General features: G+C 45.8%; 1 protein-coding gene across 2 annotated transcripts; it reads left to right on the plus strand.

Annotated features, from left to right (window-relative positions):
* Window positions 1-15668: 15668 nt before the first annotated feature.
* On the plus strand, window positions 15669-20252 carry frg1 (FSHD region gene 1). 2 transcript variants are annotated; one of them, XM_027031437.3, is made up of 9 exons: window positions 15669-15826; window positions 15994-16058; window positions 16203-16328; window positions 18354-18411; window positions 18632-18746; window positions 18964-19068; window positions 19184-19275; window positions 19737-19847; window positions 20134-20252. In XM_027031437.3, the coding sequence occupies exons 1-9, from the start codon at window positions 15765-15767 to the stop codon at window positions 20168-20170; spliced, it is 771 nt and encodes a 256-aa protein (XP_026887238.2). In that variant the 5' UTR covers window positions 15669-15764; the 3' UTR covers window positions 20171-20252. The 2 variants fall into 2 exon arrangements, with proteins under 2 accessions (XP_026887238.2, XP_081570360.1); XM_081714234.1 differs by lacking the exon at window positions 16203-16328.
* The last annotated feature ends 1224 nt before the right edge of the window (window positions 20253-21476 follow it).

A 21476-nucleotide genomic window follows, 5' to 3' on the forward strand; every position in this document is an offset into this window, starting at 1 on the left:
GTAAAGACAGTAGCTAGGGAAGTGGTAGCTCAGTGGTTACGGTAATTGGAAGGTTGCTGGTTCACGCCCTGCCAAGTTGCCACTGTTGGGCCCCTGAGCAAGATCCTTGACCCTTGATTGCTCAGGTTGTACTCAGTCATGATTGTAAGTTGCTTTGGATCAGCCAAATGCCATAAATATTTAAAGAGTGTGTGTTTGGGGGAGGTCTATGTGTGTGGGCGAGCATGTACTTGTATATCTGCATGGCGTTGATTGAGAACATTGTACAGTATTCATATTCGTCAAAGTGATGTCTGCGCTAACATTAATATCAATTTTTAAATTGCATCACGTACTGTACATTCAGTGCCAATAAAAATCACATATACTAGCATGAATTATGTTGTCAGTATGTTCCTAGTGTTAAACACTTTTCTACACATGAAACAGCGGGTCGCGTTATAGCGTCCCAGTGTGAAGCCTCTCGGTTCCACCCCGAGCGTGAACATATACGTCCTGACTGGTTTTGTTCCAGAGTTAAAGAGTGTAAACCTTGATATAAATCATTTCATTCATGAGAAAGAATGTAACCTGATTGAAATATATGAGATTATAATGCATTTCGTGTTTTTTTAATATTACTCATTAAAATACGTATTAATTATTGATTTTTATAAGATTTTATACTTTCCTGGTATAGTAAGGAGAGAATGTATATAAATCAGTGGTTCAGTTATCGACTGATGGTGCTTTTGCAGCACGAGTGTAGAGGTGGAGTTAATAAAGAACTACTTAAAACTTCTTTAAACAAAGTTCTTGAGAAGGACTTTGGTGAGCACTGGTCAAGCTGGCACTGTTAGTTACATCGTTCTTAAAGTTATTTATAAATGTTTGCAATTAATCGTTATCAGGAAACGCACCCCTGGTGTACAGCACTCTGTAGGACAGCCCATTACACCAGAAGAGACTAACCCATCACATCAATCTTAGGACTCAGGGCAGTAACAGAGGGAAGTAACAGAGAGAACGTGTATGTGTGTGCGCATGTGTGCGCGTGTGTGCGCGTGTGTGCGCGTGTGTGTGTGCATGTGCGTGTGTGCATGTGCACACGCCCGCGTGCGTGTGTGTGTGTGTCTGTGTGTGCGCGTGTGTGTGTGTGTGTGTGTGTGTGTGTGTGTATCCTTGTTGTATGGAGGTTGTCATAATCTGGAGTGGTTCTGCTGTATAATCTGCTATGAATAAGCAAAAAGCCCAAGAGTCCTTGACTTGGGGGGTGGGGGGTGGAGGGGGACAGAGTGAGAATTTAACAAAACTACAAACAACACTGAAAGCAATGTGACTTCACTTAGAGATGTGAGACTCCTGGGTATTCCCTGAACCAGAGAAAATATGCTCTCTATAGATAAGGGTTTTGTGTGTGTGTGTGTGTGTGTGTGTGTGTGTGTGTGTGTGTGTGTGTGTGTGTGTGTGTGTGTGTGTGTGTGTGCATGTGTGTGGCACAGAACTGATTGGATGCAGGTGGCTTGTTTTGGGGCAGAATCAGGCTTTTTCAGAAGGACATGCACTTTCAGAAGCAAGACCTGTGCGTTCCTGAACATTCGCAGGAAAACCCTTACACTGGCTCACAAGTCTGCTGTAGATTAACCCTTACACATATGTGCACCATTAAAGATCATCAGCATAGACTTCAGTACTGCTTGTTTCTCCCAAATAGCACCTTGCTTCTGTTTTTATCTGTTGCTACTGAGAGCATAAATGCAAATGAGGAGAACCCATCCACGCTGATATACACGCAGCCTGATGCTCAGCACTAGTCCTCCACAGGGCTGCATGCTGAGTCCTCTCCTCTGTGCTCTGTACACTCATGCCTGCAATCCAATCCACCCCACCAAAACCGTTATTACATTTTCAGATGGCGCCACTGCGGTTGGACCCGTAACCGGACAGAGAAGACGTACAGAAGCTGCCGGAATGTTCTACGGACAAACTTGCACTGGACGCCAGCAAAGCCAAAGAGGTGGCCCCCGATTACAGAAGGAGGCACAGAGTGGACCCTACTCCACGAGGACCATGTGGAGAGCAGTTCCCACATTCAAGTTCCTGGGACCCCACTTTGCAGATCTTTCCTGGTTTGCTAACACTATGGCTGTACAAAGGTCCAACAGTGACCGCAACTTTTGAGAGCGCTACCAACGACTAACCAAAGGACTACCACTCCACGCTAGCACACTACATTGCGGCGTTGCGTGCAAGGTGCTGCGCAGCAGATATGAGAACTCCGCAATAGATCATTAAAACTACACGGAAAATCCAATGGCTGATCTCTGTCCTCTCTGGAAGACGTCCCCAGCTCTCTCTGGAAGACGTGTCCAGCTTGCTCTGAAAGACGTCTCTGTCTCTCTGTGGAAGACGTCTCCAGCTCTATGGGCCTCTGCAGAGCCAATGAAATCCCATCCAGGCCGCTACCTGTTCAATCTTCAGCCCTCTGGCAGATGGTGCAGAATTAGGAAGTTTCTTTCCCTAGTACATTAGAACTTTAAACTCTACAAACGTTGAACTCACAAGAAGATGAACTCCTGATATTTATGCACATGACATGTGGACATATGCCCTTTAAGGCAACTCTGTGATAGTTCATTAGCAAGCACTCTTTATTCGTTCAACTCGTTCAACATTATTAGAAAAATGCAGCGCAATATTTTTATTCTTTTAATCCTTGTATGTTATTTTATATTTATCTTATATTTTTATATAAATGCTTAATATTTTAGTGCAGTATCCTTTTTAATGCAGTATTTCTTAAGTGCAATACTGTTTATATCTTTGTTTATTAATTGTTTCTTGTCTTGGTTGCACTGATCAGAAGTAGCATTCTTAACTTCATTGTATATATTGTACAATGACAATAAAGGCATTCTGATCTATTCTATTAACATTAAAACCCTCCCACATTAACATATCAATATTAAAACCCACCCACATTAACATATTAACATTAAAACCCTCCCACATTAACATATCAACATTAAAACCCACCCACATTAACATATTAACATTAAACCCTACCCACATTAATATGTCCTTAGTCATTACTGGAGACGCAAGCAAAGCACTAAGATCCTACACTGGGTCTCCTGCAACCTTTCGCTTACTCATTACATGTGTTTCTACTGAGTGATGTATGTATCAGCAAACATCTGCATGTGGAAGGACATGTGGGTTGTCCACCACAGACATGATGTCCAGGAAATGCGTGTTGTCCACCTCAGACGTGATGTCCATTCTCCCTCAACTGCTGAAAGGCGCAGGCCAAAGTATAATAATACAGGAGCATGGAAAACAACTAATAATTTAATTACTCTAATAAATCTAATTACTTCTGTTACTAATGGGCAAAACTGACACTAATGGCCACACACACACACACACACACATATGCACACACACATACACACACACACGCATGCAAAGCATGACCTTTTCCGGAAACATCTTAAACGTTAAAACAGCAAGCTGTTTCTCACTTTCTCTTTCTGCAAATGAAATGTGAAATGACTTTGTTGACTGACAGCCTCCCTCTCGATATGACTAATGTACCCCCCCCCCCGCCCCATCACACCACACCAATTCTCACAGCAATTTGGCTGTAAAACGGGAAGGTGTCTTGCTGTAATTTCCCAGCTACTTACAAGCGGGCAAGGGGCTGTGTGCACCTTTCAAAAAAAAAAAAAAAACACGAAGGAAGGGAAAGTGGAGGAAGGGAAAGCGAGAGGGAGGGAAAATTGCTCTTCCCATAGACCCCCCCCCCCCCCACCACCACCAACAACACAACCCACCCCTCCTCCCCCGCAGAGCGCTTCCAGTTCTTCGGGAACCTTCTTCGCGGCCGTGACAGCAGGTACTCCGGGTCTTCCTGCAGTGGCCGGCCAATCAGGGGCTCGTCAGGGCCGTCCGGCCAGCCGGCCGCGTTTGGCGATGCCCCGGGGACGAAGCTGCCAAGTGAACGATCGGACCCGATTGTGATTGCACCGGTCTGTCCGTGCGGTGTTGATACTGTGGCAGCAGACGTTCGTGGCCATCCCTTATCCGAGGGATTGGAGCATTTTCCGGGGAGAAAACCATTCAGTCAGCTGGCAGGCGGGATTCAACACAAGCGCACGATTCCCCTCCAGACAGTAGCGAGGATAATTGCGCGTTATTAAGAGAAGTGTACGCCTTTCTCCACGGCATCTATTGCGCAGCGACAAATAACCCTCTCTGGTCCAGAATTAATCTTCATTTTTGTAATTTATATATAGTTCTCTTAATTCTATCACATATCTTCTATTTTAATTTCCGTAGTATTGCAACATTTATTTTTGGCAATCGCAAAAATATCGCAAATGATATTACAACTCAAGTTTATGTCCTATATTTTTTTAAGAAATTGTTTCATGTAGGGTTGGTGGCTACGGAAGCCGAGGCACCGAAACAGCTCCTCTCTGCTGCCCTGCTCTCTGGCGCTCGGTCCTATTGATTTGTGTCGTTTTGGGTTAGTGTGGATCTCCATCGTGTGCTCTGGCAGCAGTCTCCACATCGGACGTAATGCATTTTGAGGGAAAGAGCCCAGGAGTGACAGACATTACCCACATGCAGTTGGGGGGGGGAGAGACTGGGGGGGGGTGGTATCTGTCACTCCAGCCGGAAATGCGGGCAGTTACCTTATTTTGATCACATCTGAAATTCTGTCGCCATTGCAGTGCTAGCCCCAATAACCATTGACTATCATTCTAATCGCAAGGAGGGCCGCTTCCCTAGAATAAGTTTCGTCCTCGACTAAAAAAAAGACCTTATATGGAAAATCACCACCGACATTTCGATTTAGCACGTGATTAGGCTTATTTCGTGGCTAGGAACCACAGCGAAACGTTCCCAAAGACGCACACAGGTAGTCTTTCGGTCCTCTAGTTCTGGACTGCTGCGATAAAATTCATTTGTCCCTGTGTGACAGCAAAACCCCAAAGGTTTGTAGACAGCCAGCCTTAGTTTGAGCCTCTGCACAGCAGTTCACTACACGGTCGTAATTCCAGCATTGCAACGTTAAGTTGAACATTAGTCAGCATCGGCTCACTTTGCGTGGTACCACAAACGCGTCGCCTTCCTCCTTGCCACCGGGAAGCCTTGTCAGCAGCAAGGCAGCGCAATCCCAGTCATTCCCAACTGGGTCCCAGCAAAGCAACGTAGCCTCAAACGTCAGCATCTTTAATGGATGTAAGAAGCATGAAAAGTGATCAAATACGTCCCCGTTTTCACACCGTTCCTTCTAGTTGTTTCTCTTGTTCCCTCGTTGAATCTCGCCCCCCCCCCAAAAAAACAAACAAACAAACAAACAAACAAAAAACCACCGGACGAGAATGATGCATGTAGATGTATTAGAATGAAAAACCGCACCTAAAACTAATTTGGCATGCATCTGAGGCGCGAGAGAATTTGAACAGCGCCGCATTCTTTCAGGATGTAAACACGAAGAGTCTTGGCGCACGCGCTATCGCGTCACTGCCTGTTGCCCCAAGTGCGGGGTCCTTTCCATCTCCACGTGCAGGGTAACGACCCCACGGAGCTGAGGTTCCTTTGCCTCGGTTATCACCAGCTAAATACCACGCACAGCAGTGGTCATACAGGCCTGTGTGTGAACAGGAACATATGGCAGGCAGCATTGTGTAATAAGCTATTTATTAATTTATTATGTCATTTTTTTTAGCGTCTTTGGAAAACAAAAACAGTTGTTTTTCACAGCATATCAGCATCTCCTGGAGTATATAACTGGTTGGAGAAGGATATGGCCACTGGCATAAATTATTGAGCTGGTCACGCATTTCTTGTACTTTCCATGAGCTTCAATTGCAGCTGAACCTCGGACTGCATGCGAAGTTATGCATTAGTACACACTGCCCCCTAGTGGTGCGCGTTGGACCTTCCCCAGGACGCACTGTGGCAGACGGCGGTGGCTTCCCGCTGATCTGTTCCCTGGCACTGGAACAATGCGAGTGTTTACTGCGGCAAGAGCTTCATGTATGAGAATGAACTTTATGTATGAGAAGTGTTGAAACAGAGGTACAAGAAGAACGAGGAGAGAGAGAGAGAGAGAGAGAGAGAGAGAGAGAGAGAGAGAGAAAGAAAGAAAGAGGTAGAAAACGCAAATCTGAAAACTGTGTGTGTGTGTGTGTGTGTGTGTGTGTGTGTGTGTGTGTGTGTGTGTGTGTGTGTGTGTGTGTTTGCGTGGTTGTTTTTGGCTTTACTGGCTAGTTATTTTTAAAACTTTTCACTCTGTGCCAAAGCACAGTAGTGGTGAACAAGGGGAAATGGAACATCTGCAGTATTTGCAGCGTAGTCTGGGCATCCACCATACTCCCAAACACAGGACACAGGACTAGGCTGTTTCATCCACCATACTTCCAAACACGGGACACAGGACAAGGCTGTCTCATCCACCATACTCCCAAACACGGGACACAGGACAAGGCTGTCTCATCCACCATACTCCCAAACACGGGACACAGGACAAGGCTGTCTCATCCACCATACCCCCAAACACGGGACACAGGACAAGGCTGTCTCATCCACCATACTCCCAAACACGGGACACAGGACAAGGCTGTCTCATCCACCATACTCCCAAACACGGGACACAGGACAAGGCTGTCTCATCCACCATACTCCCAAACACGGGACACAGGACAAGGCTGTCTCATCCACCATACCCCCAAACACGGGACACAGGACAAGGCTGTCTCATCCACCATACTCCCAAACACGGGACACAGGACAAGGCTGTCTCATCCACCATACTCCCAAACACGGGACACAGGACAAGGCTGTCTCATCCACCATACTCCCAAACACGGGACACAGGACTAGGCTGTCTCATCCACCATACTCCCAAACACGGGACACAGGACAAGGCTGTCTCATCCACCATACTCCCAAACATGGGACACAGGACTAGGCTGTCTCATCCACCATACTCCCAAACACAGGACACAGGAAAGGCTGTTTCACCCGCCATACACGCAAACACAGGACAGGGCTGGCGCTCAGCACTCTGAGGGTATTTAATCCGTCACACTCCACACAGCAGACAGACCAGACGCTCAAAGCCCTACGGCTGTTTCATTTCGCTGTTTGTGTGCATGTGTGCATCTCTATGAGAGGAAGCGATGGAGAGGAAGAAAAGGACTCCAAATGCCCTAAAAGCAAAGAGCTTTCCAGGGCTCCTGGATGACGGGTTCCTCTGTCGTTTCTAACTCCAAATTACAGGCCTGTTTGTGGCCATGTCTGGATCTCTGAGCACTGCTCTGACAACTGTTCCCTGTGGCTCTGGCCAGTATTAACCTTTTACTAAACACTGCTCTCCCTGACTCACAATCACATCCTAAATGCTTTGATTTGCTGATACCCTGCACCATGGTAGAAAGTAGAAGGCAAATTATTCATTCATAGCATATGTGTGTGTGTGTGTGTGTGTGTGTGTGTGTGTGTGTGTGTGTGTGTGTGTGTGTGTGTGTGTGTGCGCGCATGCTTTTGTGAGGAGAAAACAACGAAACCTAAGGTAACATGTTTTTCACAAAAGCTCCATGTGGTGAGGCTTGGGTGAGGTTAAAAATTCCTGTCTCACCCTCCTAGTGGGTGGCCATATCTTCCAGTGGGTGGTCATATCCTTTTTTCTGTGTTTGTGTGTGTGTGTGTGTGTGTGAGAGAGAGAGAGAGAGAGAGAGAGAGAGAGAGAGAGAGAGAGAGAGAGAGAGAGAGAGAGAGAGGGAGAGAGAGAGTGAGAAAGTGAGTAAGCATTCCGTCTGACAGAAAGAGTCACTGTGTGGCACTGAGAAACATATTTCATGCTGCCTCAGTGCCTTAGGCTGATATTGCCCTGAGCCTGTAGTCCTTTCACATGGTCCGCACACACACACACACACACACACACACACACACACACACACACAGATCTCTATGATGTGGAGGGCATTTTACACAGACACACAGATCTCTGTGATGGGGAGGCCAGTCAGCTGGCCTGGGTAACGGCGATTACACGCCCTTTGACCTTCTCCCACCCTTCCACCCACGCTGCCTGTTCCACCATCTCATCCGCTCTGGGCGGCTTAATCGCCCCAAACCTCCAGACTTCAGGCGAGAATGGAGTAGAGATCTTCAGCTGGTATGTAGGAATGCGTTTGATTTTCGCAGCACATTTCTTTCATCCCGTCAGTCACATCGGGGATAAAGTTTTTTTAAAAAGGGAAGCGTGTAAATGTTCCGTTGGGTGGAGTCAGGCTCATGCCATTTTGCTTGTCTTGGCTGCGCCCTGAGTCTGAAACCGTAGTGTGGTGTACTGATTCTTAATGCCATGTGCGTAACAGAGGATGGGTGGGGCCATGCCAGCCCCTTCCCTGTCGATAATAGGTCTGGGCAGGGCCCAGTCAGGAGCCAGGGGTGGAGCTTCGCTCCTATCACCGCTTTCTCCGCCCTCATTCTCCGCCCTCTTCCCCCGCCCTCTCCCTGCTGTTGCTACCACTCAGTTCCACATGCTGGAACTTGAAAGAAGACCAAAAAGCCGCTTTGCGTGGAGTAAACATATTCTGTTTAATTCATCGTTTAAGACATAAACGATACTGGTTATCGGTTATTTCTGAGTATAAAAGAGAAAGAACCAAAACTACAGAGAGCAGACACATGTTTTATGTATATGGCACCGCACTTACTGTATTACTGCATTATTATTACTGCTGTGTTATTATTTATTATTATTATTAGTTGCATTTTCATAGCGCCTTTCTAAAACTCAAGGTCACTATACAAATATAGCTTTTCTTTTTTTTTTACTGTAGACTATTGTAACGGGCCAGGCAAAAATCAGACACTTGTGGATAAAAGACAGGCCTTTTATTGTAGTTCCATGTAATGGAAAAATGGTCAAGGTTGGGAGTAGTTCGAATAGTGGGAAAACAGTCCCTATCAAAACCATCAAGATAATCCAAAAATCTAGGCAGAAGAATCCAAAATGGGCAGGCAAACATTAGAAACGAGAAACAATAGTAGAATCAGAGAAATGATGCTCGAGGCAATTCTTCGCAACGTGATGAACTTTCAGAGAAGCTTATATACATGTTTCTAAATGGCAGGTGAATTCAATATTCGGGTGATGATGATCTGACGCGATGTTCTTGATTGGTTGAGTCCTGGGTTGGGTGACAAACAGCCTGCTGGGTATTGTAGTGTGCTACGGAATCAGGTGATAAGTGAACATTTTAGGAAAACTTTATGCTGATTCAATTTTTTTTGAGTGACTTGTTCATCATTGTGAAGTATATTATATTAAAACTATATGCAAAATGAATCTGGCGTTACACATTCTCACATGCGGTGTAATTTAGAGACCCGAGTCTCGTTTTGGTTTTGAAGTAAGAGGAGATCGGGGAGTTAAAATAAAAGCCTGCTTAAAAAAACCCGATCCGGTCCTGGAGTGAGCAGCTTCCATTGTCACTGTCGCCGTGGGCCTCAGAGCGAGATCTGGAGAACAGCTCCGGGGAGAAGCTTAACCCCACAGGATATGACAGAAGACCTTCACTGTGGTGTTGGAGCCACTGGGGGGAAGGAGGGTGTGGTTACAGACTCGGGGGCAGTACAGTGCAGTGGCAGACAGACATCAAAGACTGGAACAGGAGATTGGGACAGGCTGAGGGAAAGACAGAGACACAGAGAGAGAGAAAGAAAGAGAGAGGGAGATAGATTGAGAGAGCATTATAGATCAGTATCGTTCTGTCCCCTCTCCTAGGTGTCTCCTGTCCTGCTGGGTTTCATTTTAAAAGCCCTGATCCTGTCCCATCTGAAGAACTGATCCACACCTCCACACCTCTGTACAGGACCAGTAACACAAGGTCACTGAACTGGACATCAGAGTCACCTGTTGCGGCAGATGGGACTCAACGTGTTGTTCTTGGCTGGCTTTAACAGCCACTAGGCAGAGCGAGGCAGCGGAATGAACAGAGACGAGACGAGGCAGGAGGCTCCGAGGCAGAGGCAGGGGAGGCGCAGAGCCCGCAGACAGAAACAGCGGAGGAAGAAGACCTCCGGGGCGCGCTGACGTCCCCCCTAGTGCCTGCCGGCCTAGAAACGCAGCAGATAAATCTACAGCAGCTGTCCCGCAGTGTCCCGCAGGTCGCGGTGTTGTTTGTGTGGCGTGGCAGAAAAGTGGCGGGGTAAATGCAAGACAGTTACAACCAACCGGGAACTCGCCAAGCGAGTCACGACAAGGTCTCCGATGAGCAAGAACTAAACACTGAACTACACTGAACTGAGCTGGGACCAAACTAAGATAAGGCAGCGGTGGATGTTGACGGAGACCCAGACAGACCGGCCGGGTGGACGGACGGGTGGACGGACAGGTGCTTGGTTGGATCTCCACACCATCACGAAGCCCAAAACAGCAGGGGTTCCTGGTCCTGGCTGTCAGTCAGTTGCTTCCTGAATGTTTTCCCATTAAAACTGCAGTTCCTTCCCTTTCTCACTTACTCTCTCCCCCTCAGTGAGTGGCTCTGAGAGGGAGCGCATTAACCCAGCAGTGTACAGAGTGACCCTGAGTTCAGCCTCACTGCAGAGTACCTGCCAACCCGGGAGCACCTACACGGTAGCCCAATGTTAGCCGGTTCTCTCCCTCTTTTTCTCTCTATCTCTCGTCTGTATCCCTCTCCCTCTCTGTCTTTCTTTCTGTCTCACTTATCTCATTCTCTTTCTTGCCCTCTCTCCACCCCCTCTCTCTCTTTCGCTCTCTCATTCTCTCTCTGTCCCTTTCTTTTTCTCTCGGTCACTGTCAGATGCAGGAACACAACGCTCTCACCGGAGTTCCTCCTGTCAAACCACACATCCACCTTTTCCCCGCCTGGCACATTCTCCCCCGTAGCACCTCCTCGGGGAGCGCAGATATCTCCCCCCGCCGTGCCTCCTGTCAAAAGAAGAAAATCTGGGGATTTGTCAGGTGCGATCCATGACCTTCCGGGCTCGGAGGAGGGACGCCGGTGACTGTAGCTCTGCAAACGATCCGTGTCTCTCTTCTCTTTCCGCGGCGTGACGATTCATTGTGGCAGCTCTCATCCTCCCCTTTTCCCAGCCGTTCCGGAGGACTGACCTGCCGCAGTCGGACTCGGGAGTACGAAGACCCGAATGTCAGAACCAGTGTGTTTAGACATACAAATTAGACAAGTCCATTTGGACAGACAATGTTTCCAAGATGACATGTTCTGAGGTTTTATCCGGATTTTCATGGGGACACGTACTAATGACTCCCTAAACAAGTCCATTGATCTTAGCCGTTATTGGTCATCCTCAACATGACACACTAAAAATGCTACAGCAGGCCAAACTTTCCATTTAGATTGTTTAGGGTGCCATATGTAACAATTTTCACTTTTCTGATGCATGTAACGTCATAATTGATCTGTTTGAGGACAGAAAGGCCATTATTATATTTGGCAGTCACTTCCCAGATACAGATTAAAAGAAATATCAGTGATGATTCACCCTTGATGCTGCAATTTAATCTCACAAGACTTAAACCCTGTCTGGGAAAACTAACCTTTAGAAGAATATTTAAGTTTCTTCTTATTCGCCAGTATACCGTTATTATTGCAATGTTAGTGAAGTGGGGTTGAGACACTCCCTTAAAGTCAGCTGGGATACCTGTAGTGAGTTATGATGTCTTTCATTTGGTTTAGAATTTAACCAGCATAGCCAATTTAATTCTGCCCGCAGCTTAAAGCAAAATCAAATTATGCTGCGTTGTTGTGCAGCCCAGTGAATACAACAGTGTAAAGGGCTATTTTTTATCACTGATTATACAAAACACAGGGTTTTCCTTGAGGTGCAGCAATATGAATATACCATAGGCCAATTTGTAATTGCCATGAACCATCGTCGAGGCCTAGTGCTTGAATGATGGAGTCTAGCATTGAAAGCAATAAAAAGCATTTATCATGCTCATAAAATTCTATTTTTCCTCTCTCTCTTTCTTTCTTCTGTTCTTTCTCTCTCTCTCTCTTTCTCCCATTCTCCCTCTCTCCTGTTCTCTCTCTCTCTCTTGCTCCTGTATGCTGTTCTGCTCCACAGTTGGGCCCACTAGGGATAAAGGATTCCTCGTCGTGCTGGAGGAGCAGAGGTAATGGGGCAGACCAAGGGCCCGGAGAAAAGGCTCTTTAGTGGGAAGACACACACACAGACGCGCACACACACACACACACACACACACACACACACGCACACACACGCACACGCACGCACGCACACACACTCACGCACGCACGCGCACACACACACACGCACACACACACACGCACGCACGCACACACACACGCACATCACATGCTTCTAGCAACCTCACTTTGTCTGCCTCCTTTGCACTTATGTAGGAGTGCACTTTGAAATGCCAGATCCTTCAATCGTGACATAAAATTAGCTTCCCTAACAATGTGCACGGAGCATACGTGCACGCACACACACACCGACGTGCTTGAAACCTGAAAATTACATCAGTCTATTTTACTCCCCACCCAAGACAGCCATTTAGAGGAGGAGGTGTGGCCCGCGGTGAGATGAAAGGAAGAAGGCAGAATGGAGATCTATTACTTTTTCTTTGCAAATTGGCATGTTTTATCAGCTAGACGTGTCACGCGGACGGATGAATTGGGCTCGGCCCAGTTTCTGGCTGTAATGTGTTGTCAACTTGTTAATGGCTGGTGAGAGGATGGACATTGTAGGAATACAGATCTCATAGTTCCGTGGGCTTGAGGAGGTGTGGGATTGATGGAGCATGTCTCACTCTTAATAACGCTAATAAAATCTTTACTAATAGCATCAGCAAAGCACAGCGCCAGTGTCCTTGGTTGTCAGCCGCATCTGACTAAATTATGTTTACAATAAGGAGATGTGAAACCTGTCTCTCTCTCTCTCATCCTCTCTCCCTCTCCCTCACGTCTGTCGCAATCACTGGCACTAAACGATGGCTCTTTATTAGCTGCAAGGGAACCGCGCTGGGCTGAACAGTTTCTGTCCCTCAGTGCCCGTTCTCTCCCCCTGCACTTCAGGACATTAGTGGTAGCTCCCATTTAAAGGGCAGGTCATGGGTCCCATTATCTTCACTTCCAAATAGTGTCACGGGGGCGGGGGGGCGGTGTATGTCTCCTGCAGCTGGTTCCAGAGCGAGATGCCCATCAAGCTGGCACCATTAGCAGGGGAGCCAGTCGTAGTGCCAGTTGTAGTGAAGCTTTTCCTGGCCAATGTGGGTGCTGGCAAATTTAATAAAATAACAGGAAGGGATGCCAAATTTTGCAGAGATGGGTATTAGCAGTCTGTGGGGTGTGTGTGGGTGGGTTAGTATGTGTGTGGATGTGTGAGTGTGTATGCACTGTGCTTGTACGCTTACTTTAGAGTTCTTTTAATGGTTGGTGTCCAAGGATAACAGTGCTCTGGGAAAAGATGGCTTTGCCATATTGGAAGCTATAATTTGGGTTAAATGTTGGGTCACACAGAGTAGACACTATGTCTGCAGGAACCAGACTCTCTCGTTCTGCCCCCTCTCGCTTACCCTTTCTCTCTCACTCTCTCCCTCTCTCTCTGTCTCCGTGGTTATTCATGCTCTTTCAGACTCTGGCATGCTGTGACAAATTTTGCTGCAAGATGAATTACAAGTTTTCCATCCTCTACAAAATGTGGGCTTATTTTTATTTTTAATAATGTGAAGTTATTTTATTAATTAACTTGTTCTTGATACTCTGAAGCCTTTTATGGAAAAAGTCCCTCTTGTTCTTAACCCCACTGGTCTTATATGAACTACATGTGCCTTATAGTATCTTATAGTCCATAGTCTCTGGACCAGGAATCTTTATATATGTTTGAACTGTTGCTGTTTTCAATCTGCAGTCACTAGATATTCTGCCATTTCATATTTTTAAAGGACCAGCCAGCTTTCTAATCTAATCTGATCTGGTAGGCTGTGTTTCAGATAGACGTTTGGCTGCCTAGTTTACTTGGACCCTACTTTGGTCAGCAGTGCTGGTCTGATATAGTTGTGTGTTAGAGGTTAGTGCCAGTGGGTTAATTAGTTTTCTCTGTCTGTCTCTCTCTCTCTCTCTCTCTCTCTCTCTCTCTCTCTTTCTCTCTCTCTGGGTGTAAACCATTGATAATTGCAGTTCTGTTCTTCTAACTAGAAAAACAGGAGAAATACAATATTAGGCAACCTGAGACTGGCAGTTATGTCTTAGACCAGTAATTATGTCTTAGACTGGTAGTTATGTCCGAGACTGGCAGTTATGTCTTAGACCAGTAATTATGTCTTAGACTGGTCTTAGACTGGCAGTTATGTCTTAGACTGGTAGTTTTGTCTTAGACTGGCAGTTATGTCTTAGACTAGTCTTAGACTGGTAGTTATGTCTTAGATTGGTCTCAGACTGGTAGTTATGTCTTAGAATGGTAGTTATGTCTTAGACTGGCAGTTATGTCTTAGACTGGTATTAGACTGGTAGTTATGTCTTAGACGGGCAGTTATGTCTTAGACTGGTAGTTATGTCTTAGACTGGCAGTTATGTCTAAGACTGGTATTAGACTGGTAGTTATGTCTTAGACTGGCAGTTATGTTTTAGACTGGTCTTAGACTGGTAGTTATGTCTTAGACTAGCAGTTATGTCTTAGACTGGTAGTTATGTCTTAGATAGGCAGTTATGTCTTAGACTGGTAGTTATGTCTTAGACTGGTCTTAGACTGGTAGTTATGTGTTAGACTGGCAGTTATGTCTTAGACTGGTATTAGACTGGTAGTTATGTCTTAGACTGGCAGTTATGTCTTAGACTGGTATTAGACTGGTAGTTATGTCTTAGACTGGTAGTTATGTCTTAGACTGGTCTTAGACTGGTAGTTATGTCTTAGACTGGTAGTTATGTCTTAGACTGGTATTAGACTGGTAGTTATGTCTAAGACTGGTCTTAGACTGGTAGTTATGTCTTAGACTGGTAGTTATGTCTTAGACTGGTATTAGACTGGTAGTTATGTCTTAGACTGGTATTAGACTGGTAGTTATGTCTTAGACTGGTCTTAGACTGGTAGTTATGTCTTAGACTGGTAGTTATGTCTTAGACTGGTATTAGACTGGTAGTTATGTCTTAGGCTGGTCTTAGACTGGTGGATATGTCTTGGACTGCCAGTTATGTCTTAGACTGGTAGTTATGTCTTAGGCTGTTCTTAGACTGGTAGTTATGTCTCAGACTGGCAGGTATATCTTAGACTGGTAGTTATTTCTTACACTGGTCTTAGACTGGCAGTTATGTCTTAGACCGGTAGTTATGTCTTAGACTGGCAGTTATGTCTTGTTCTCATGGGTCTTGTAAAGAGGTTATAATTAAGGGTTGGAAAGAAGCATGATGGGGTTAACAGGTTAACTGGGCAGAAGAATACGTTTTGGTTTTGGTTGTAGCTCAGATATTGTTGTGCAATAAAGTCGTGTTTGGTTTATTTTTCAGTAAACCAAATTTAGACTTTAGTTTCTGTTTTTCGGTGTGTGTTCGTAAAATAAGTGTCGCTGTCGTTGTGATTTGCCTCCTCGACGCTAGATGTCTCGTCTATTTTAAAGTAAGAGTGAAATAGAAAAGACAGATCAACATGTACCATATCGGCCACCGTATGTCGTACATTTGTTTTAGTAGGAAATGGCTATAGTTTAGCGGCAGTTCGTGCTAGCTTTCAAGTGGTTTATTTACTAAAGTATTATGGCCGAATATGCACGTGTAAAGTCAACCAAGCTCGTTTTGAAAGGATCGAAAGATAAAAAGTTGGTACTTACTAAATATATGCATTTCAGTATTGTAGCTATATTAGCTGGCTAAAGTTTAACCCCAGTCACCGTTTTCCTAGCTAGCGGGTTAGAGTGACCCCAGCTAGCTAGCTAGCTAGCTCCATTTCTAACACTCACACTGCTGTAACTTTCTCACCTAACAGAAGGAAGAAACACAAGGACAAGAAGAGACATCGAGAAGATGAAGAGGAGAAACTTGATATTGTCGGTATGTTTTTTGAAGACATTTTTCCATGTTTATATCTGCATTGCTAGCCAACTAGCGCTTGCATTTCGTCCACGGGTCTAAGTGACCTCCCTCCTCTGTGATTCCCTGACTGTTGCCTGACCCCTTCATGCTGGCTCTCTTCAGGCGGCTGGTGGACTGTCCGAAGCTTTGGTGAACTCGCTGGCGCAGTCGCCATAGAGATGCACAAGCATTCGTACGTGCACGCGCTGGACACGGGGCTGTTCACCGTGGGCGCGCCGCATAAAGGAGGTAACGGCGAGCGCGCGGCCGTGCGCGGAACGTGGCTCGATCTCGCTCGTGACTGGACCTCGTGGACAGTGGTAGCTCAGGGGTTAAGGTACTTGACATGTAATCGGAAGGTTACCAGTTCAAGTCCCACCACCACCAGGTTGCCACTGTTGGGCCCCTGAGCAAGGCCCTTAACCCTCAATTGCTCATGTTGTACTCAGTCATAATTGTAAGTCGCTTTGGGTCAAAGCGTCAGCTAAATGCCGTAAATGTATTGCTCGTTACAGTGACCCGCATCTTCGCTCGTGTCTGGTGTTGCGGGTTACAGTTACCCCATCTCTTTCGCACCGGCTTTATCCAAGGCCTGCTGTTGACTCCTGGGGTTGTTTGCAAGACAGCTGGTGGAAGGAGATCCTCTTTTATAGCTCCTGAACTCTGGAATAGCATTCCACAGAATATTGGGAATGCAACCTCTACAATAGTTTTTAAACCCAGATTGAATACTTACTTGTTTAACCTGGTAGTTTATCGAGTCTATTGAATTTCACTGTATTTTATTTGATTCTTCATTATTTGTAGTATGTTAATTCATTAATGCACGTTAGTATGTAAACTTTGCTTTTTTGTAAAGCAACGTGAAATTGGATTAGAAAATTAAAAGTTCTGTTAGCAAAAATGAAGGTAGTATGATTATTAGAAACACAAGAAGGGTCTTTTAATTAGCAGCTTAGCTGCACCAGGCACCAGACGAGTTAATGAATAAACTGTGATGCAGTGGGTCTACAGGACAGGATTTGGCCGGTGATAATCCACTGAACAAACACTCAGAGCGGTGGGAACCTTTGAGACCTCGATCCTGGAGATTTAAGGTTAAAGCCTGCGCGCATTAGCCGTCCCCGGTCCTGCAGCAAAAGTCGTTTTTGCACGTTCTCGTGTGTTTGTGTCATTGCTGGTTTGAGAGCGGTCTGCCGCCCCTATTTATCCCACCGGTGGCAGCAGGAGTGCTGTGTGCTCAGAAACATACCGAAATCGAAGGACTCGACAACAGCGGAGCCAACGGATTCGTGCATGCACGTACCTGCGGGTTCAGACTGATTATCGTTCGAGATAAGTAAGGTGTGCCGTGCAGCTGCTGCAATTAGGGTCTCGCGTAGCCGAATCGCTGTTCCCCCAAGTTCACCGAGTGGTTTCTAGCGTTCAGTGCAATTTTAGTGTGATTTAAGTTTTTTTTTTTTTCTTCTTCAGATCGCTCAGAGCGAGGGCCTTCTCTGTGAATCCATCAGGTCTTGCCAAAGAGAAACGACACACGGGACTGTGCTACACTAATGACTCCGAACAAAGGGGAGAACCACCTCCCAGCCTTTTCCGATTGTTGCCCTCCCCCCTTTCCTTGCTCCATTTCCTCTCCGGCCAGAATAGAAAAGGGGAGGACATCGTTCTGGGTCATCATGCGCTGTTAGCACTGCCCCGCTGCCGCACTCGCTCTGTGGAGGGAGGCAGCCCCGTTTGTTTCTAGCTTTGTTCGAGGCGTTTCGACGTGTTTGGTCAGATGTGCTGCCGCCGCGCCGTTCGGGAAATGGGTTTCTTCATGCGCGCTTCCCTGAAATCCATTTAGGAATGCTAACGGAGGCGGGTGGAGTCTTTTAATTAAGCATCAGCCAAGTGTGACTGTCATGGTCTCACAGGTTTGATTAGAGGAAACCCCCCCCCAAACCTGGAGTGCTTGCTTTAGATCGGGGTTGGGGTGGTGGATACACACACACACACTCCTCACTAACATTTTTATACATGCCCCTATAGGCCTTCATTTATGTGGTGGCATTCAGTAGGTCCCTTGATTCATGGCTTTGCCACTTTAGTGTGACGGGGAAGGGTTTTCGAACGAGCTCGGCCATGTTCCGTTACAATTACGACATCAGTCAACCTGTATGCGCGTACACTCGACCTAGTTCTAATGGAGGCATGCATAGATGACAGTTTATTAAACAAGCAGGTTGGTCAGATCTATGAGTTGTGGTGGAACCTCTTGCGTCTCCTCCCTTACAGAAGATGAAGCTCCAGACCCACCTGAGCAGTTCACGGCCATCAAACTCTCAGACTCGAGGTACAAAACACACACACACACACACACACACACACACAAATCAAAAGGATGCTACAAGAGTCACCATTTAAGCAACACGATTACAGTAGGATAGAAATGGGAACATTTGTTTTCAAAATGAAGGTATTTCTAGTTGTTGAGTTTAAAGTGGCTGTGCGTGCCGTGGAGAAGGGAATTCTTTAACCAGTTAAGGTGGTGAACTTTTTACCCTGCTGTGCAGAATAGCACTGAAGTCGGGCTATGGGAAGTACCTGGGCATAAACTCAGAGGGTGTCGTGGTTGGCCGATCAGACGCCATCGGGTCTAGAGAGCAGTGGGAGCCGGTGTTTCAAGAGGTGAGTAGAGCTGTCAGTCATTTCATGCAGCCAATCACAGCTTGGAATACTTTATTGGCTAACTAATTGCAAATTAATATGAACACAATTGTCTTGATCCAGTTTTCTTGACGTACATCTAAAGCATTGTTGCAGCTTCTGTTTGTCCTGTTGCACAAACGCGTTGCAGCAGTTCCCCTGGTTGCATGTAGGCAACTGTGATTTTTTTTTTCTACAGGGAAAAATGGCGCTAATGGCCGCAAACAGCTGTTTCATCTCGTACAGCGAGAGCGGAGACATCGTGGCCAAAAGCCGGATGGCTGGAGAGGAGGAGATGATCAAGGTTGGGCGCTTGCCACGTTTCCCGACACACTAATGCTAGTCCCTTCCGAGTGAGCAGCACGTGCATGTTTTGCCGTTCTGCTCGGCGCGTTTGTAAGGTGCCGTGTGGTCCGCAGATCCGCTCGTGTGCCGAGAGGGAGGTGAAGAAGACAGACGACCTCGCAGACGAGGACCGGGGCAACGTGAAAAGCTGTGAGGTCAACTACGTGTGAGTCATCGCCGCTCTCCCTGTTTTCTAATTTGGCTCATCAGGCCATCAGTGCAAAGGCTAATCAGTGTGTGACAACATCCCTCATACCCTCCCATTCTGATCTCTTTATCAATCAAATCAAAGCAGATTGACTGTCATGAGTGATTATTTGATGAATTTATTGCATTTGCTGCTCCTTAAGCCATGGTAGATGTTCAGGGGTGTTGTAACAAGTCCTCGTTCAGTTCATTTTGTGTGCAACAATAAGGCAGTAATTTCTCCCAACCCCACTCTGTGATGTCTGTCTCTAGTGTTACATTTTTTCTCATTCTTGAACATTCAGTCAATGATGAATTGCTTAAATGCGAATGCCGGGGAGATGTCGGCATGGTTACCGGTGGCATGTGTAATCGTCCATGAACTTTCTGGAGACGTGACTGTGGTTGTAACGGTGGCATGTTTAACCGGCGGGCGGACAGGAAGAAGTTCCAGAGCTTCCAGGACAGGAGGCTGAGGGTGAACGAGGAGGACAGCGGCACACTGAAGAAAGCCCGGATGGACGGGAAGTTCCATGAAGCGCTGCTGGACAGGTGAGGAGCCCGGCGTACGCACACCTCCAAGATGAACAATTCCACTCGGACAGGGTGCCCTGTCAAAATGTATGACTGCCGTGGCGTGTCCAAATTGCTACTGAAGTTACATACACTTTCAACACTGGACAACTAATTTTACTTGAGTTTTTAAAAATGTACTGAAATAAGCAGGTATCAAGATATATTGGTTAATAGACAAAGATATAGTTCTCTTCAAATGTATGTATTTGGTTTTTTTTCCTTTGAAATTAGTGAAAATGAAATGATTTTTGTTTCTTAACAGGAGATCCAAGATGAAAGCTGACAGATACTGCAAGTGACGAGGGAAACTATCTTTTTATGCATCTTTTTGCCAGATTATGTTGACCTTTTTGTATATTAAATTCATTAGATGATAAGTGATTGAGTGTACTGTAGTTTTGGTTCTGGTAACAATGGCTAAATGTGTTCACAGGTAAAAAGCAAGACCTTTTAAATACAGAACCTAACACTCAGAAAAAAAGCCCTTTCCCAATCTGTGACGTCTGAACTCTGACCTTACTACACCTTTTGCCTTTATGAAGATATTTCAGTTGAATCTACAAAAAATAATTTTATTTTTCTTTTTTGGTCTTGCTCATGTTACTATGATGCTGGAGAAACCTCATACAAATTACACCAATAAACAAAGCAGACAGAAGTTGATACTCAGCAAGAGAACAGGATTACACACAGTGCCCCAGCAGACTAAGGACAGGGTTTATTGACTGGATTATTTACATGGACTGCTGCAGCTCCGATGTAAAAACTGTCCAACATTGACCAGATAAACAGCACTGGTTAAACTGGTACAGTGACAGTAAGTTCTGGTGCTGAGTCCAACATTCACCTGCCAGAGACTTTTGGAATAAAGGACGTCCAGGCCAGATGTGACTGTTTCCTTCATATGGACACGGTAGACAGAAGACTGCCCTTAACCCTCAGTGCAGCTTTAAAATATTCCATATACAGCCACATGCAGCAGCATATGGACACACTTCATTTTGTTATGTAAGAACTTGGGGGAAGCAAAACAATATACAACAATTTATTCATTTTTCGCAAAGCCAAGCTGAACACTTCTCTCGAACTCAAGGACTGATGGCTGGAGTCAGTGGCCGTGTTGATTCCACGTTGTAGAAGGTGTAGAGGTGTGAGTTTGTATCACAGTCATAAAATGACAGTGTGTTCACAGTCTAAAATCACTCCCAGTTGTGTGAACCTGTCTCTGACTAGCAAAGGACTCTGATCTTTCTCATGGACATCATAACCTTTTCCTCTCTCTCGTCACTGTTATACTGGTTACTGCTGTGTACCAGAACACAGGGTACATTCTCTCATCATTCTTATGAACAGTCCTTTCATTTGCAAGTAGTGCTGTCCTGTCTGGAATCTCTCGTTGCAGAGGACCTGGACAAATACAGACAGACTCTTTCTGTCCAAGTCTGATTTACAGGTAACTGTTCTGCCATCTTTACTAACTTCTAGAATAGGAGCAGCTGTTTTAGAGTCCAGCGTGAGATGACCTGAAAGAGAAACAGCATTTCATCTGTTACAGTCACAAGGTAGATTTGTCGGGATCTGATTGTAAATGTTTGTGGTTTGTGT

The sequence above is a fragment of the Electrophorus electricus genome, chromosome 5 (genome assembly GCF_041902795.1).
Source record: "Electrophorus electricus isolate QZ-2024a chromosome 5, ASM4190279v1, whole genome shotgun sequence".
NCBI classification, from domain to species: Eukaryota; Metazoa; Chordata; class Actinopteri; order Gymnotiformes; family Gymnotidae; genus Electrophorus; species Electrophorus electricus.